The 19625-nt window shown below is 42.8% G+C and overlaps 1 protein-coding gene across 3 annotated transcripts in view; it reads left to right on the forward strand.

Moving 5' to 3' along the window:
- Nucleotides 1-19625, forward strand: part of MTF1 (metal regulatory transcription factor 1) — a 35141-nt gene that overhangs the window by 7575 nt on the left and 7941 nt on the right. For all 3 annotated transcript variants that reach the window (XM_006212663.4, XM_015246496.3, XM_072974733.1), the window contains exons 3-7: nt 8306-8544; nt 9363-9494; nt 11519-11592; nt 12032-12168; nt 15373-15450. In XM_006212663.4, coding sequence (XP_006212725.2) covers nt 8306-8544; nt 9363-9494; nt 11519-11592; nt 12032-12168; nt 15373-15450 — 660 coding nt within the window. The remainder of the gene's footprint in view (nt 1-8305; nt 8545-9362; nt 9495-11518; nt 11593-12031; nt 12169-15372; nt 15451-19625) is intronic.

Genomic DNA, 19625 nt, shown 5'->3' on the forward strand with positions numbered 1-19625 from the left:
TGATGTGCGAAGGGATAATTTAAACCTGGGTTCCATCTTTGTTCTGGTATATACTTCGTGGCCTGGGCCAAGCTGCTCTGTTTCCTCTTTTGTAAAATTGAAATGAAAATATCCCATTGCGTTTTGTGAAGATTAAATGAGGTTTATTCATATATAAATATACAACAGTGTATGCATAAAGCATTTAGCATAGTGTCTGGTGCATGGTGGTTGTTCACTGAATGTTCATTTTACTTTTTCTTCCTCATAGGCCCACATGGTTCTTGAAGGAGATACAGAGGTAATCTCCTGTTAAAGAAAAGATTAAAATTGTCTTTGTTAGGAACTCTTCGGGAAACATTTTCTCCTAAAACAAGGTTCTAAATTGTGTTTGAGTTCCCTGGAACCCGGTAACCCTAACTTGCTGAACTGTCATATTAATACTACTGTGGAGTGTGAACCACTGTTTATAACCATGTTTTACAAGGAGAAGGTGTTTGGAGTCCCACTGCAGGGTTCTCAGTTCAGCCCTTGCCGCAGGTAACATTCCACGCTCATAGTCTGTCCCTTGGACTTCTTGGACTTCTTTAGCAGCAGGCTCTTGAGAGTTATTGCTTCCATAGTAGACAGTCAGGGCACCAGGCAAAGCTGGGGGTTCTTTTTAAAAATTATTATTATTTTTAAAAGTTTTTTTTAATGGAGGTACTGGGGGTTGAACACAGAACCTTGTGCATGCTAAGCACATACTCTACCACTAAGCTATACCACCCACCTAAAAATGATTTTTAATTTTTAAAAATTGACATACAGTTGACACATAACATCATATAATGATTCAGTATTTGTATATACTACAAAATAATCATCCTGATAAATCTAGTCAACATTCATCACCATGCATAGTTACAACTTTTTTTCTCATGATGAGATCTTTTGAGATCTACTCTCTTAGCAACCTTCAAATATACAATACAGTTTTGGGGTTTATTTCCCCATAACAGAGGTACTGGGGATTGAACCCAGGACCTTGTGCATGCCAAGCATGCACTCTACCAATGAGCTGTACCCCCACCCCACAATACAGAATTATTAACTGCAGTGACCATGCTGTACATTACATCCCCAGGACTTACTGGTCTCATAAGCTGAGGGCTCTCACAGCTAAAGAATGAGGACTCCTGTTATGCCAGCGGTGGCAGTGACGAGAGGGTAAGATGGCTAGCATCTGTTGTGTACCTGCTGTATGCTAATCACTGTGTTAGGCGCTCTATTGTAGTTTTGTATTTAGTTTTCCTAACAGTCTTATAGGTACTATTAGTTCTCATTTTTCAGATGAGAAAATGGAGGCTTAGCCACATACAACTACGAAGTGTAGAGTTGAGATTTGCACTGAGACTTTCTAGATGCCAAAGCCTGTGCTCTTCTATCATAACATGTCACCTTTGCAAAGACAGAGGGGAGAATCAGACACTGAGACCTGCTGGCTGTGGAAAAGGCTGAGAAATGAGGGGCACCAGGATGGCATTAGTTCTGTAAAGGTAAAGGGTTGAAGTGTGGAGAACAGCTGTATGACTTCAGCTCTGCAGTGGCAGTGGAGGTCAGTTAGAGCTCTTCTATTTCTAGTTCAGCTCTTTGGCTCACATTGTGGAGTAGGAGAAAGGAGATCATTGCTAGTGTGGGAACAGAGTTTGTACTGGGGAGAGGGCTAGGAAGTCCCTAGTGATGGGAGGAAGGGGCAGCTCCTCCAGCCATAACAGCCAAGCCAATTACTCATATATAAGAATGTTCAAGGGGGGGAAAGTATAGCTCACAAGGAAAAGTGCATGCTTAACATACACAAGGTCCTGGGTTCAATCCCCAGTACCCCCTCTAAAAGTAAATAAATAAATAAGCCTAATTACCACCCCCGCAAAAAAAAAAAAACTAAAAAATTTTAAACAATGTTCATACTCTGGGTGCTCAGAATCAGACTTCCCTTTCCTTATTGAGGACGGTGCTGTTAGTGTGTAGTATTACACATTACTTGGGCTTGTTTCTTTTTCCTCCAGCAGAAACCCAGCCTTTTTTCTTTTCTGAATTTTTTTAAGCTTTTGTCTCCTGGAGTTCCAGTGTTTGATTTTCTCGTTTTTGTTTGTCTCATTCACCTTTCCTTCTCTGGTCCTTTTAGCAGAACAGGGAAATCATCTTTGTCAACTGTTTCTCTGTTCTAGACCCACTCAGAACGTTTTATAAATCAGCCTCAGTTCTCTGAGAGCTCGTGCCTCCTGCCCATTACTGGCATTAGACCCTGTCCTCTGTGAGCCTTTCCTGTGCTGCTCCAGTCTCCTTAACTTAGTCATCCACAGCCATTTGAGGCCATACAAGGAAATTAAAGTGACACGGTTCTTAAGCTCTTCTGGAGAAATGTGTTTTCCAGTGGAATCTTTGATGACATTATGTTTCTAGTATAGATGCTCTCATTAATTTCAATAGGCAAATTAATTACATGTCACCTGTCCCTCAGGTTCTTTTAGTTCAGCTTGGGCATCGCCTCCTTCAAGAAGCTTTTCTTAATCATCCCAAGACTAAGTTTTTCTTAGTCTAAGTTTCTTTTTCTGAGTTTTTCTTTATATTTCTCTATATTCTAACATCCGTTACCAGTACAACTTCTCATACCATATTGTTCTTGTCTGTTCGTTTGATTCACCTCTTAACTTTGAGCTCACTGAGAGTAGGGGCAATTTTTTCTGTATTCCCAGCACCTGGGACAATATAATCCCTGGAAACATAATTTTTTAAAATACATGCATGCATGATAATCCTTAATTGTATTTAAATGTACCAAATGGTGCAATACCTCCTCTGTGTAACCGTGTTTTTTGCAACTTCCTGCCCTGATCCAGTTTGAAGAGGTTTAGTTTTCCCTTTTTGTGAAACTTGGTGCTATTTAAAAATGATTCTGAAAGACACAGAATAGTGACTTCCATTTAGTGCCTCCCTCCAGATGGGGCGAGGTTACTCGTTTATTCGGTATATTATTGGGGAGTGTTTGCTTTGACAGGCACCTGTCCCACCTTTAAATACAAATACCTCCCACAGCCTGGGTCCTCTCCTAACTTTCTCTCCTCTCTCTCTCTTCTCAGCCATTTCTTGAAAGACTAGTTATATTCACTGTCTCCAGCTCCTCACTTTTCCCCGACTTCTCAGCTGGTTACAGTCTGGCTCCTGCTCCCACCCCTCCAATGAAGCTAGTCCTGCTGGGGCAGTTCTGACCTTGTGAGTTGGCTGAATCCAAGAGATGCTTCATCAGTCTCCTCTGCTCCACTTGACCTGGTTGACCATCGTCCTTGAAACTCTGTTCCTTTGTCACTTGTAGTCCTTACCATGACTTTCTTCAACCCTAAGTCCTGCTAGTTTGGTTTTGTTTGTGTGTTTAGTCACCCATTCCTTCACTCAGTGAATCTGAGTCGCTTCTCAATGAGCCTGGCACTGGTGGCTGTGGCAGTGACAAGACGGATGTGGTCCCTGCTCTCATGGCACCTACAGTCCAACAGGAGAGTAGGACTTCATTTATTCATGTAAATCCACAGATATTTATTTAGTGCCTCCTGTTTTCCAGCTGCTACTGTGCCTAGCAACTAAATAGATGATTATGTAAATTGTTAAATCCTGTAATTATTTAATCTTACTGATACTATGTGCTTTAAAGAAATACAGGAAGCTGTGAGAACCTGTAATAAGGATACCTGTCCTATTTTGGGGTGGGGGTCAGGGAAGAGGTCCTTGAGGATGGAACATTCAGTGGAAGGTTGATTGGCCAAGAAAGAAAACCTAGATGGGAGCAGGGGTTGGCAGAGTGGAGAGACTGGGGTGGGTAGTTAATTATCGATGGCATTTCTTACTTATAAAATTATCAGCTGCTGTAGCATCTTAGGAGTGAAATTCTGCTTTTGTCGTTCGCCATTGTCCTGAGCTCCTTGATTGAGACATGCAGACTCCGTTGTTACAGATTCGTAGTCCTGCTTCTCTTTTCTGGTCAGTGATCATTTTGAAATCTCTAGCTTGCAGCACCAAAGAGGTTTTTGGTTTTGATGAGAAATCAGGACATATTCATGAGAGGATAGTCAACCATGGAAGCTAAGTGTCAGATGAGTGATACAGTTAAATATTATTGGAATTCAGAGAAGGGTGCTGTCACAGAGATACCGAGTGATAGTGGAGGGCCTTTGAGGGAGTGAGGCTTGAATGGCAGGGAGACAGAGGCTCAGAAAAGCTGAGAAGAAAGGAGCCAGGCATTCCTACTAGGGAGAAAGGAGAGAGCAAAGGTAGGTGAGTGGGAATTCAGGGTAGCCGTTAAGGAAGAGGGTACTGTGGCCTGTAGGCCTAAACAGAGCCTGCTGTTGGACTAGTGACAGAAGAGGACCTGGGAAGGACTTTGAATTCGTGGCTAGGGCATTGGGACTTTATCATCTGAGCAGAGATGGCATGTGTAGAACACTGTTCTAGAATAAATCTGGCAATGATTGGGTTTAAAACTAGGCACAGAGACATGAGGATGCCTGGTCAGCAGGTCGGTGCAGCAGATGTTAATGGAGCACTTCCTTTGTGGCATGGGGAGGGGAGAGGGCTGAATGAGTGCTTGCCTACGAAACCTAAAGACGTGTGCAAGATCCTGTTGGGGGTTGGGCAGGTGAGAGCCAGAGGGGAGACAGGAGGAGTCTAGCCTTTCCTTCCCTGCCCCTACAGGTTTTAGGGTTTGGCAAACTGGTCTACAGGCGAAATCCGTACAGATGCTCGATTTTGTAGAATGGTTTTTACGTTTTAAAATTATTTTTAAAATCAAAAGAACAATATTTTCATTATATATGAAAATGATGTGAAGTTCAGATTTTATTGTCCATAAATAAAGTTTTTTTTGGAGCACAGCCTTGCTTGTCCATTTATGTACTGTCTGTGGTTACTTTCACATACAGCTGCAGAGTTGAGTGGCTGTAACAGAGACCATGTGGCCCACGAGGTCTAACATATTTGCGTTTTTTTTTTTTTGGCCCTTTCCCAGAAACGTGGTCCACCCTGAGTCATACCTGTCCTCATCTCAGACCTTCTGTTCTCTGAAACTGAATGTCCTTATTCCTATTTGAGATTTTAAACTTCCTTGTCCTCTTTATGTTCCTCCCAGATTCTTGGCTTCTTCCTTCCAGGACCTTTCTCCTTCCAGATATGTTCAAGACCTATCCCACTTAAGATAAACAAACCCAACTTCATCCACTTGGACTTCTGTTCTCCATCTCCAATCTCTATCCCCCCCTTTCATTTCTTCACCTTAATCCAGATTTCTGACTTCATCTGTCCATTACAACTAGTCTGGCTGAGTCATTGGTGAATTCCTAGCTGTTGGATCCAGTATTTTCCCCAGCCCTTATCTTCCTGTTTTCTGTGACATATAACAGTTTAATCATTCTCTATTCCTTGAGACCCTTTTTCTTTCGGCTTCTGTGACATCCTTTTCCTTTGCTTCTCTCCCTAATTTCCTAGTCCTGTCTCCCACTTTCCTGTCAATGGCTTCTCTTCTTTTACCAGTTCCTTAAATACTGGTGACATTCAGGGGCCCATCCTTTGTCCTCTTAGCCAGTATTTGATTGAATACCTACCATATGCCAGTCCCTATATTGAAATAATTTATATAAATTATTCCTAATTCTTCCAACAACCCTAAAAAGATTGATTTTGTTTCCTCCATGTTATAAAGAGGAAACAGGCTTAGTGAGCTTAAGTAATTTTCCCAAGGCTACACAGTAAGTGGTAGAGCCAGCCGACTTTCATGTACAGTGCGGCTAGCTATTCTCTGTGTACCAGACACTCCTGCCATAGCCTATGTGTCTGACTGTCTACCAGACATTTCCACCCAGAAGTCCAGGCAGCACCTCCAACCCAACTCATCATCTCTCCCCCTACCCCCATCCAGTCCAAAATTGGTATGTGACCATCTGTTTAGGTATCCAAGTCATAATCTTGGGAATTGATCTTGACTTGGCCTCTCTCCCACCCCTGCCACTCCTCAGCACCCAGTTGTCACAACTACCAGTCATTTCTCTCCCTTTAATTCCTCTGGAATCCATCCCTCGTAATGTCCGCTGTCACTTCCCTAGTTCAGATTCTTTTCATCTCTGTCTTGAACTCTTGTCCCTCTTCTCTTAATCTCTACCCCTTCTTCTATTCTTTTACTCTTACAGTCTATCTTCCACAGGCTTCCAGAATGATCTCTTCTAAACCCGAAGTCTGATTGTATTTCTATCTTGGTTAAAATCTATCGATGGCCCCCCATTGTCCTTTCCCTCTACTGCACAGCTTAACTAAGGAGGCTTCACCTTACTTGTCTAGATTCCACTTCCCGTCTCCTACTTACTACAGGTGTGTTTGTGGCTCACTGTACCAGCATGCTCGTTCATCTTTCCATATAGTTCTCCAGGTGTTAACTCTTTTTGGAATGCCCATCTCTTGCAGTTTGTCCCTAAAAAACAGACAGACAAACAGCCCCCCTCAGTTACAGGCGAGTACCTCGGCTTCTGAGCCTTCACTGATTCTAGTCTTTCTGAAAAGGGTTAGCTTTCCCTTTTTTATGTTCCTCAGGCGCCATGGCTGTGTGTCCGTTGTCACACTCGGCACTGTGTGTAAGAATTGGTGCATGTCTGCCTCCGTATAACTGGTGCTCCTTAAAAGCAGAGAGTTTTGTCTTTTCCACTTTTTTCCCTGTGGTATCTAGCTTGTTGTCTAGGACATAGTAGTTCATTAACTGCTGAATGAAAGCCAGTAGTGTGGTGAGAGATACGGACTGAGGCTTTGCAGAAAGGTCATGATTAAAGGATGAAGATGTTTGCAGAAGCTGAAGAATGGGCGGTACTTAGTACCCTGATATGGATAGCATCAGGTAGTTGCCAAAGCCTTTTCACAAATGATTTGTCTCATTTTATTATTGTATTATTTTTATTTTGGCAGGGGGAGTAATTAGGCTTATTTATCTTTAGAGGAGGCACTGGAGAACCGAACCCAGGACCTTATGCGTGCTAAGCATGTGCTCTACCACTTGAGCTATACCCTCCCCCTAATGATTTGTCTCATTTTGTTCCGCCCAGAAGCACTATGAGACAGGGCAGGCATTCAGATTTGCCTTTTAGAAATAAACACCCGGGGGTAGGTATAGCTCAGTGGTAGAGCTCAGCACGCACGAGGTCCTGGGTTCAATCCCCAGTACTTCCATTAAAAGAGAGAAAGTTGAGAATGTTCTGTAATGTATAGGTTGTTGTCACCCTGGCTTGTCTGTGATGGAAAAAAAAAGAGAGAGAGAGAGAGAGAAATAAAAAAACCCTGAAGTTCAGAGAAGTGAAAAGTCCTAAACATAAGTGCCAGAATTCAGACTTCTGCAGCCAAGTCTGTGCTGTTTCCCCTGCTCCAGTGGAGAGATGAGGAAGGCTTGGGAGATGAGAGAGAAGTCTGGGACTAAACCTACATATAGAGGTTAAAGAAAGGAGAGAGTTAGAGAGGAAGATAAAGAGAGCCCCCAGGAATTGCTGTCAGTGAAGGACAGGTTCTCAGAAGGAGAGGGCATCGTCCATGAAGATATCTTTTCAAATGCTAAAGGAAAATGGGACAGGAAGAAAGAGTTTGACCACCAGGAAACTCAAGAGAATAATTTCACACAGGAAGGCCACCTTGCCGAGTGGTTACATGGGCCCTGTAGGGAACGGAGACCCCTGTGTACAACACCCTTTCAAGAAGGGTGGTCATTAAAGGAAACCAAGAGGCCGGCAGTTTGAAAAATGTTGTAGTACCAGATATTCCAAGAAATTCATGATACATTTTTTTAAAAAATTTGCAGACCTGAAAATATGCAGTGGAAACTGTGCTAGTATGTAACTGAGCTAGTGTACCTCTGACTGAGTATATAAATTTCAGAATGTTTTAGACGCAATTTAACATTGGTCAGTTCCAAGCAAGATATAGTGCCAGAAGGCAGGATGTTCAATCAGACCCTACAACAAAGTCAAATTGTGTTTGAATATGGGTGGCTGTAATAGTATATGCTCATCTTTAGAGGACAGATGTTTACTTGAGTCTGAAAACACCATGCTTGTGTTCATTTAGAGCATTTACCTACCTGCAAGCTTGTCTCTTCCCTACTCCTCTCATCATTTCTTGTCCAGGTGTAATTTGATCAACGAGGGTTAGAGGTTGCTTTCTGTATTTATGATACAAACGTGTTGTCTCATCCGTTATCTCCTGAGAGCCGAGCTCTGGGGGCAGTTAGGCCCTGGGCTGCTCTTCTGATGAAGTGTCCTCTGTCTGCCAGGTAAAGCGGTACCAGTGCACCTTTGAGGGCTGTCCCCGTACCTACAGCACAGCAGGCAACCTGCGCACCCACCAGAAGACTCACCGAGGGGAGTACACGTTTGTCTGCAACCAGGAGGGCTGCGGCAAGGCCTTCCTCACCTCGTACAGCCTCAGGATCCACGTGCGAGTGCACACGAAGGAGAAGCCATTTGAGTGTGACGTGCAGGGCTGTGAGAAGGCGTTCAACACACTGTACAGGTCGGCGCCTTCCCCTGCACTGCCAGCCTCCGCCCCCACCTCTGTCAAGATGGCAGAGCTCTCCCTGCGCGGGACAGATGTTCACTTCCAGGGCCTTAAAGAGGACAGTGAGGCTCAACTGTTGACAGTTCATTAGAGGAACTTGGTACTTAAATATTGACATGTGTTGAGTTGGTTAAAAATCAGAGTACATTTGTGTTGGGGTTTGTATCTCCTGAAATGATATCTTGGCCTGAGGACTTTAATATTTGGCATAGAGGAATATCTCTTGTTGGCCTAAGGATCTTGGTACTAAAATTTCTTTGATTTTCTTTCCTGCCTCCCCTGGAATGTTAACTTTTTTCTACCCCCAAGAAGTGGGGAGTGGGCCACTCAGTAGCCATTTCTCTTTTCCACCACTTGTATCAGGAGACTTGTATTAGTCTGCAACATCGGGTTTAAAATAGCAAACATAATAATAGCTATCACTTAAGCACTCACTGTGTGCTCAGCAGTGTTCTGAGTGCTAATCATCACAGCAGCTGATGAGGAAAAGGAAGCGCAGAGAGGTTTTGTAACTGGTTCAAGGTCCTCCTTCTGGTAGGGAGTGAGACTAGAATTTGAGTCCCAGGCAGCGTGACTCCAGAGTCACACTCATAGCACCGTGCTATCTACCTCTCTGAATTTCTCCTTGAGCACCAAATGTTGGATACTCATGTTACTAATACATGATGGATACAGAATTCACATGACATGCACTTGATCCTACGGCACTAAGCTGACGTGGAAGGCTCCGTAGTACGTGGCAACAAAGCGGGTTTCTCTGGGATGTCTTGCAGGCTGAAAGCACATCAGAGGCTTCACACAGGGAAGACGTTTAACTGTGAATCTGAAGGCTGCAGCAAGTACTTCACCACACTCAGTGATCTGAGGAAGCACATTCGAACCCATACAGGAGAAAAGCCATTTCGGTGAGTCTTACTGTTTTCTATTTGTCCCCGACCAGGTTTCAGCTGGTGTCTTGATGGACTCTAAAATGTTTCAAAGTGGAAAGGAAATTCCTTTCACTAGTTCTTTGGCAGCGCCTGCTCTCCCCAGGCTAGCTATCGCCAGCTACTGCAGATTGGAGGAGTGGTGATGGATTCCAGGAGCACCCCTCCTGTGTGAATGATGGCCTCTCTGCCTCATTTTTTTCCCTTTATTTTCAAGAGGTGTTTGTTGAAACTCACTTATGTGGTGGGTACTTTGATCAGTGCTAGAGAAATACTAAAACAAAGGCCCTCCTCTTGAGAACCTTAGTCTGCTGGAAATGAACCACAAGTAACCAGACAGGATCTGAGACTGAGATGCTGAAAGTGCTTTGAGCACAGGGGAAGGGCTTTCTACCTAGGAAGAGGTGAGGAGGAAGGGAGGGGACGGGAGGGAAAATGAGGAGTAGGAATGCTTAGGCTAGTGGTGCAGGTATTTTATTTTATTATTCATTCAGTTGTTGCTTTGTAACATGTCATGTGTATATACAGTGATATAGGAGCATGCACTTCTATCTGTAGATTTCAATTTATATAAATATGTACACACATGTTTAATAGATATAGATATAAATGTAAGCTTAAAGGAAGGAGTTGTATCATCTCCTTTTTTTGCTTGTAGCATAAAGCATGGTTCTGGGCATTCAGTAGAGATTGAAAAACAACTTTGGGATGATCCTATGACATTTTTTAATGAGATTTCAGTTTGTAAAGATTCCCCCTAAATATCATGTAGATATGTTACTGAGAATTGCCCATAAACAATGTCTGAATTTTGGCAGGAGAGATTGCTGTTACGTTCACAGCATTAGATACGCTACTTTTCTGTTCTCAAATCACTCATCTCACTAGGATACCGAGAAATCTAAAAGCTTTCAGGGACAATGAGCTCTTAAACACCAATTAAATGAAATTGTGTTTTAAAAATTATAGATGCAAAGATTAAACAAACAAACAAAAAATTACAGATGCATTCCTCAGCCTTGGCCCCTCTGAAAGCAAGAGTATTTAGATCCTAGTTGGTTACTGTGCAGAATCTTAGGTTCCTTAGGTGAATCTTAGGTGAAGCTTAGGTTCCTTTTTCCCTGTAGGACTGTTAAGGGGACTCTGATTTCTATCCAATCACATGCATTTTTGTAATGATTAAAACTGCTAATTTTTCTTGAATGTTAGATGGGGCTTTAGACACAAGGATTACATGTAATTAAAGAGTAAAGTGCTTTAGAGAAGCTTTCTACTTAAAATATTTTGGCTTATAAGCAAATGCATTTATTCATATAAATAATTACTGAATGCCTGCTATGTGCAAGAGCTACAGCAGATGTAAAGAACTCCGTGGACCCTGCCCTCAAAGAGTTTACAATCTAGGAGAACAGATAACAGATGTATGCACATGGAGATAAAGGAAGATTGGAAATGACTGGTGTCATAAAAGCAGCGTGTGATAAACGCCCTAGGACTTCTGAGGCGGGAAAGATTCCCTCTAGCTTTGGTTATGGAGGAAGTGAAAGAGAAAAGCTCTCCACGCTGATTATAGATGATTATACTACAGCCTGTGTGCTCTGACTGATTTTGTTCTAGCTCCATGCTTGCATGAGAGCCTCTGTACCCACTACTGATACTCCTCCTATTCTGTTTTCAGTAAATTTCCCACGTGTGTTCTCATTGTCCATAGACTTCTATTGTGTTATTCCCCCGAAGGCTTTTATTGTTAGGGCTCTCAACATGTGCCTTGCCTGTAGGACAAGAAATACTCATCCTGGACCATCAGCTCCCTCTGATCTTAGATTTGTCACTTATTTTTCCAGGGACCTACCATCATTCCCATCTGTGAAGCCAATTTCATCAATCTGATCTTAGTGTTCTGAGCAGTTGTTTTAATTTAAATTTATATTTACAAGAGATACTGAAGATAAAGGTCTATTAGCTAATGATTGCTGTCCTCTTTGCTTGAACAACTTATTTAGGTGTGATCATGATGGCTGTGGAAAAGCATTTGCAGCAAGCCACCACCTTAAAACTCACGTCCGTACACATACTGGTGAGTTTAGGCTAGTTTTATATCTTTTAACCTTCGTTGAGCTAATAAATATCTGTGTTTCCACTCAGACTGTAGAGCTTTGTGGAGAGAGCAAGCCTAATCAGCTTAGCCTTCACCTGTAATGTTTGAATTTCTTTCAGAGCTAAAAGGGATCTAAAGGTTGGACACAGGAGTCCAGCCTTAAAAAATAAAGCCAGTACACAGATACTCCAAAAGGAATCTGAGAAAAAGAAAACTAGTCTCTTTAAACTTCCCAGGAACAGGCCATTCTCAGTGCTTTGCTCAAATATTAGGACTGCGATGATTAACGTGTAATTTATCCAGTTTATTACTTGAACCTTCATTAGAATATTTACTTTCCTCTATTAGGGGAAAGTAGCTGTCTTAATCCAGTGAAATGCTTTTATGGTAAAATTAACACTGTTTATCATTCTTGCAGGTGAAAGACCCTTTTTCTGCCCCAGTAATGGCTGTGAGAAAACATTCAGCACTCAGTACAGTCTCAAAAGTCACATGAAAGGTCACGATAACAAAGGACACTCGTACGGTGCACTTCTAAATCACAATGGATCAGAGGTGTGCAGTCTTTAGTCTCTTGTTATGATCTAAGCACCTCAGAGCAGTAACAGTTGTTTGTGTATCAGAATAAAAGGTTAAAATGCCTTCTCTCTAAATTGGTCAGTGAGAGGGAAGAAGTCAGTGTCAAGATCTTTATCTCTGTGATGAGGTGGTGGAAGCCGGAAGTTTCGCCAGGCTCCCTGTGCTTCAGCCTCCGATTCAGCCCTGCCCTTCCTTCAGGTGTGGTGGAAGAGATGTCTTGAAACCAGAGGCCTCAGAATGTCCTCCGAAGGGTGCTCTCAAAGGGTGTTATTTTCCCATTCATGTCTATAAAATGGTATGTTTGGACTTGACTTTGGAACACAAGTTAATGATGTGCTTCACACATCTGTTAATTAATCTATCATTGGAGAACCAAGCAGAGTCTGCGGGGGTCCCTTGCCCTTTTGAATTGTCCGTAGACCAGAAAATGTGAGAGCCGCCGCTGTAAGTCCCTGAACCACAGAACAAGCCTCTGCAGAGCTTTAGGCAGTTTTGTCTGTTCTTTACAAACCCTCCCACCATATTTCCCTCTCCTCTGCTACTTCTTTCCAGAGAGATGCTGGGATAAATTTACTGTTACCACTTCTGACATGGTATTGGGCACTTCCCTTACATCTTTTAAACCTAGGAAGTGAGTACTGTTATTATTTTACTAATTCATAGATAAAGAAACTGAAGCACACCAACCCCGTTTCGAGTAACAAGGTTCTTAAAGTATATAATACGTTTCTTTTCAAATTATATTTAGTTATGTGTAATATAGTTTTGATTTGGGAAGAGACAGCATACTTTTAATTCTGTGGTTTCTAATTTTTCATCAGTAGAGGATCCCTTTAAAAGGACTCTCCCCTGTGTTTTATTAGTAATAGCAACTAATATTTACTGAATGTTTACTACGTGCCCAGTACTGTGCAAGGGCTGTTGTATGAATTTTCTCACTCACAGGATGCCAATACTGTTATTATTCCCATGTTACTGATAAAGAAACTTGAGGCAAGGAGAAACTCAAGTATCCAAAGCTTAGTCTACTTCAGGCAGGTGGTCTGATTCCAGAGCCTGGTTCTTGACGCCAGTGTTGTAAGAGGCAAAACAGCATTGGTTGTGAAGAGTGTGAATTCCCATCCAAGCGCCACCATTAATCATGTGACCTGAGGCATGTGGCTCCTTTGTGCCTCAGGCTCTTCTAAAACCCAATAAAAATGTTAAGATTTGAGAGTCTTTGTCCACTAAGCAGCATTTATGAAGTCGTGATCAATTCTCTCGTTTTTGTGACAGTCCGACGACGGTTTCTTGCCAGCAGCACTCTTGCAGTGCCCCAGTGCACCGGGCCCAGACCTCACCTTCTCTGGAAGGCTTTTCACTCCCCAGGGGAAGGAATGTCCCCTCTAGTCTCAGGCTTTCAATGCCACTGAGATTGCCTTTGAGTCCTAAATTTATATCCCCAGCCAGACTTCTTCCTGAACTTTAGACTTGTGTGTTCAGCCTCCCACTTGACATCTCCATCCAGCTGTCTTCCCCTTTTCCCAATCTTGGCGTGTCCCAACCCGTCCCTCCTGCAGTCTTCCGCATCTTAGTAAACAGCACCTCTGTTTTTCTAGTGGCACGGGCCAAAAATCTTAGAGTTGTTCTTGACTCCTGTTTGTTTGTTTTTTTCCCCCTCATACTCCACACCTACCAGCAAAGTCTGTTAGTCTACCTTGAGAACATGATCTAGAATCTGATCGTTTCTTCTGATTACTTCATTCAAGCCACTGTCGTTTTTTGCCTGGATAATTGCAGTAACTGCTAAATGGTTTTCTTAGCACCTTTTCCCCTCCTCTCCCCACTCCTACTCTGCCTTGATCTTTCAAAACCATAAGGCAAATCATGTCAGTCCTAGGCTCATAACCCTTCAGTAGCTTCTTGTGTCACTTAATGTCAAAGTCAAAATCTTACAAAAGTCCAGAAGGCCGTGGACACTCTGGCCTAGTCACTTCTCTGACCTAATTTACATGTCTTCCTTTCACCTCAGGCATACTGTCCACCTTGTGGTTCCTTGAACAAGGGAAGCTCACTCCTGCCTCAGGGCCTTTGCACTTGCTATACCCTCTGCTTGGAATACTTTCCCCACATACGTGCCTGGCCCATGCCCTCTTTCCTTCAGTATCTACTCAAATGCCACCTTATCTAAGAGGCCTTCCCTAACGAATAAAAGGGCAGCTCCTACCCTGGCATTCCCTGCTCCTTTTACTCTCCATAGTAGTTATCATCACCTTGTATACTATATATATTTTTTTTTTGACACCCTCCCCAACTAGAATGTAAGCTCTCTGGTGGCAGCAACTTTGCTTCGTTTATTATTGTATCCCTGGGCCTAGAACAGTACCTAATACATAGTAGATGCTTAATGAATTTTTGTTGAATGTGTGCATGAACATCTGATTCACGAGGTAAAGCAGGGTTACCATGTAAAGTTGTGCATGAACGTCTGATTCATGAGGTAAAGCAGGGTTACCATGTAAAGTATGGAACTACAACTTGCATTCTAAGAATCCAGGGTTCAGAGTTAGCCCAGGCAGCTGTATCTAAATAGGTACTCCCCAGCACCGCTCTGGGTAAGGATCCCTGAGATGCCCATGCTGGGACACAGTGATATACTGGAAGGAAGATGGCCTTTCAGTCAGAAGCACTGGGTTTGTGTTATGCTAATTAGCTGTGTGATTTTGGACAGTTTACTGCAAGTCTTAGCATTAATTTTCTCATATTTAAAATGGTAATGTGTAAATTAAAAAATTTTTAATTTAAAAAATAAAATGAGAATATGAATACTTCAAAGATTTATATGACTAGTGAATGAGGTCATGTGAAATCACTTTCTCAATGAGAAGACCAATTATACAAATATTATTGATTTTTTATTATAGCTTTTGTTACTCTGTAGCCTGAGTTATGATGTAATTCTTAAACTCTGTTAACCATCTTTTAAGAAATGTAAGAGAATCTTCTTAAGAATATCAGGATTTTAAAAGTTGAAATAATTCACATAGCCTTTGCTTTAAGTGGTTTTTACCTCTCTTGGTAACACATCTAGACATTTGGAACCTTAGGGACACTGTAGTCAAGTGTTTTATTGCATGATAGGCTATTATAAATCCTAATTTTTTTCATTTCTCAATTAGAATTTTCTATTTTCTTTCACAGGATACAAATCACTCACTTTGTCTGAGGAATTTGAGCCTTCTGTCCACAGATTCTGAATTTCAAGAAAATTCCAATACAGTAAGTATGCCTGTAATGTGGGTGCTAGAAAAATAAGGGCAAATATCGAGCCCTCCCTTTGGTGGGAAAATTGAGGAAAGCCAATCTTTGAAGTCTTTCAGATTTATTTGTGTTCAGTTACTAACCATACAGGGTTTTTTGGTTTTGGTTTTGTTTCCTGATAAGAGCTCTCCTGGGAGAGGCTGTTCTCTCTGACGCCTAGTGCCTTTTGACCCAGATCGCTCACTTGATAACCTCCTGCCCCAGAAAATGTCTTTCTTTATTCACTTAGCAAATATTTATTGAGTGCCTGCTCCTGCGGGCAGAGTGCTGGCGCTGAGCCTGTAGCGGTGGGAAAGTAGGTGTGGTCTGTCTTTAAGAAGCTTAAAATTAGTCCACGGTAAAGGGGAGCCCGGATTCCAGTTTCCAGACTTTTCTCAAGCCCTGCCAGTCTGACCCGAGTCAGTCTTCTCCTTTCTTTGAGCTCGCTAGACTGGAGTTCTGAAGGGGGCCTCCTCTCCAGGCCCTCTGCTAAGGGACAGCCCCTGTGTCTCTTGATCTGCTTGCTGTGGTTCCCAGTTTGGAGTTTCCCTGCCATTCCCTTGGCTCCATGATGTGCCTTGCAAAGCACTGCATGAATCCTGAACTTACGTTCCTTCAAGAGGATCTGTGAGCTTTACTGTGTCACCGATTCTGGTTGTTAAATGTGCGTATTTTGTGTTTTTCGTAAATAAATACAGCTTAAGTTAGATTTTCTGTGAGTATATGCATAAAAGTAAGGCGGAATCCACGTGGTAGGAAGTATTTGAACTGAGACTGAATGACTCAGGAATGTTGTGAGAAAGTGTTTCCCAAAGTGTGAAGGTGGAGTCATCTGCAGCCCTTCTAAAGATCTCGGTTCTTGGGCCCCACCCAGGCCCAGAGTCAGTATCCTCTGGGAGGGGCACCTGACACTGCATTTTTATATTAGCAGGCCAAGGCCTGGGTTCTTCTGGTAAGGGCAGAATTGCTCTTATCAGACCAGCCCTCCCACAGAGAACAATTATATATGCTGAGCAAAATATAAAAAACAACTACTTAAAGACACCAGCAAGCAACAAGCAGGCAGAGGTACACTTGGAAGAAGGGGCCACTTGGAGGATAGCAAAGGCACTGGATGGATTTCAGGTTGTGTGGCTTATCCATCCTGATCAGAGCAAGTCTCACGTGATACCAAAAAAGATGGCCCAAACTCAGTAAACACTCAATCTTCCTGGCTTGACTAACCTGGGACAGAGTTCAGGGCTACCACGGCACCTGGAAAGTCAGCGGGGATGGCCTGGAAAGGAGAGCGCCACAAAGGCGAAGCCCCAAGTTCTGTGTATAAACTCCGTCCAGATTGCTAATTGACCCCTGAACTCTGAACGCGTGGGGCAGACCCCAGCAGTCCAGCAGAGGCTGAAGAACTGCACAGAGATGACAGCTGCCACCCACTGCAGGGAAGATAGAGCTTGGGGTCAGAGCATGGCCAAGTCACCAGAACGTTAAAGCAAACAACCAAATACTCTTCTAAGAAGTGTAACAAGAGTCCTGAGTCTCTACAACATATCATTTGCAATGTCTAGGGTTATCCAAAATTAGCAAACGTAAGAAGACACAGGAAAGCATTACTCCTACTCAAGAGAAAAGGTAATCTTTGGAGACCGACCCCACGATGAGCCAGATATTAGAATTAGCAGACAAGGATTTTTAAGTAGCTCTTAAATGCTCGAGCGCATAACAGAATGTGCTTGTAATGATTGAATAAATAGGAAATCTCAGCAGAGAAATAGAAACTCTAAAAAATGTACCAAGTGGAAATTCTGGAACTGAAAATGTATTAAAATTTTAAAATTCCCTGGCTGGGCTTAACAGCAGATTGGAAATGACAGAAGAAGGAATCAGTTAAACAGAGCAATAGAAATTAACCAACGTGAAGAACAAAGAAGAACAGGAAGGAAATAGCACTTCATGGGATTGTTTTGCATATTCACATTTCAGAGCTGATACTCTAAAAGAAATTTCAACACTGGGTGGCCTAGATTGCCCTTTGAGCCACACAACCTAAGATTTCTGGGTTTAATGGCTCCTTAATCTCAGAGGTCATGTTAAATGGTATAGGTGTCCACTCCCTGGCCAGAGCTGGGATATATGACTGAGGAACTTCCTAGAGCCCAGGGGTCACCAGGTGAGGAATCATATGAGGGGACAGTGAGGACCTGTTTTTTCTACCACAGTTTATAGCCACAAGAGAGAGCCTTGCTCTTTCTCTGGGGATCAAATTACCTGTTGTCTGCTTGTCACCCAGTGTTTATTTGTCCCAGAATTGGAAATAGGCTCATTTTTAGTCTTTCAAACTAAGGCCACAGTTCTGGAAGTAACAGGATTACTTGTGCTTTGCTTTGCTTTAAAACAAAATGATGAATGATTAAAATCAAACGATATATTTTTATGAGATCATCATTTTACAGGTTCCTGGGCAGCCACATTGTTCTGTATGTCTTCAAAGTGAACTTGGGTGGAAGTGGCGGGGGAGATGTTGGCTCCTGAGCTTCAGGATCCATCCTGCGCCCCAAAAGCCCAGTGTCCTGGTGGCTCTTTGCTCCAAGGGCCAGGGCCCAGCCTGTCCTTGTCTCTACTTTGCTGGGCGGTTCCCATTCAGTTTGCTCCCAGGGTTGTTTCTCTGGGGCCTGCCAGTGGCTAAGTCACAGTCCCCTCAGCACTTGCCTTTTTTCTTTTTTTTTAAATTAAAAGAAAAAAAAAGCTTTTTATTGAGGTGTAATATACATACAGAAAAGTAGGCCTATCATAAATATACAGCTTGGTGAATCATCATCATTTCTCACATCCATATACCTGGCACCCAAATCAAAAAACAACTTTCCCAGCACCCCAGGAGCTCCCTTCAGGCCCTCTAACCACATTACTTCTCCCTAAGGAGCCCCACTATCCTGACTTCTAACAGCCCAAGAGGAATTTTGCCTGTTTTTGTGTTTTGTGTAATTGGAATCACACGGCACATAGTTATTTGTGCTGGCTTCTTTCCTGCAACACTTTAAGACGTTAATCCATTATTGTCACAGATAGTCATAGATCATTCATTCTCATTGTTGAACAGTATTACACTGAGTGTATCACAGTTTGTTCTGTCTACTGCCCTTGGGCGCTGGGGCAGTTTCTAGTTTGGAGCCATTATGACAGTGCTGCTCTGAACATTGTTGAGCATAATCCTTTGAAGTCACATGGACTCGTTCCTTTTTAACAGTGTCATTCCTGATAATGATTCGTAAACAGGTGGGACAAAAATAACAACCATGAGAAAGTTGCAGAGCTTACAGCTTCATGGTGGTTGTTTGCTCACGATGTTTCCAACTGGGTGGCCCCTCTTTATTGGGTTATAAAATAGTGGTTTATAATCAGCATTTTAAGGACATCAACAGAAGAGAAAAGATCAGAAGACATTGCACATAGTAAGGATATGCTCTGTGTCATAGACTTTTGTTTCAGTTATACGTACGGATATGTATGTAATGTGAAATCAGTGTATATGTAACATATTTCTTACTTTTTAACCTGATGGGAAGTTTGAAGGCACTGACTTGGCCTGTGATTCTTAACTCCCTCCGAACTGGAAGCTGGAAGCCTTACATAGATTTCTGCCTTCAGCTTCTGTCACGGTGGCAATCAGCACCACTGAACTTCCCCTCTTGTTCTGCCAGTGATGGGACATGTGAGAATGATTGGCCCCTCTTGGCTCAAGTGGGCAGTTTCGTGTGTAAGGCCCTGTAGATTGGAGGGCAGCTCTGCTCACCACACTTCCGCCCAGCCCCACGCGGGTCCTTTTCCCTCCCAGAAGCAGAGTTGTTGCGAAATGCCCTTAAAGCACAAGTTGGCACCAGGTCGAAATCTGGCCTGAAGATAGGTTTTGCGTGGTCTATGCAGTGCTTTTAAATTGTTTCAGTTACTTGCTTTTAATTATAAATCAGTGGATTTCACATAAAAATCCAAATTTTGGACGGTTGGTGAGCTTTGGTAACCCTCAGCATGTGTGTCACCTTCAGCTCAGGCCTGTGGCCGAGGGCGCGGGCTCCCTGGTTTGCCAAGGTGTCCCCGGCCCTGCCCTCTGCTTCACGAATTTCTGTCGCTCCCTGGACTTTGGAGGTGGTTGTCTTTGTCAC

The sequence above is a fragment of the Vicugna pacos genome, chromosome 13, assembly GCF_048564905.1.
Source record: "Vicugna pacos chromosome 13, VicPac4, whole genome shotgun sequence".
NCBI lineage: Eukaryota > Metazoa > Chordata > Mammalia > Artiodactyla > Camelidae > Vicugna > Vicugna pacos.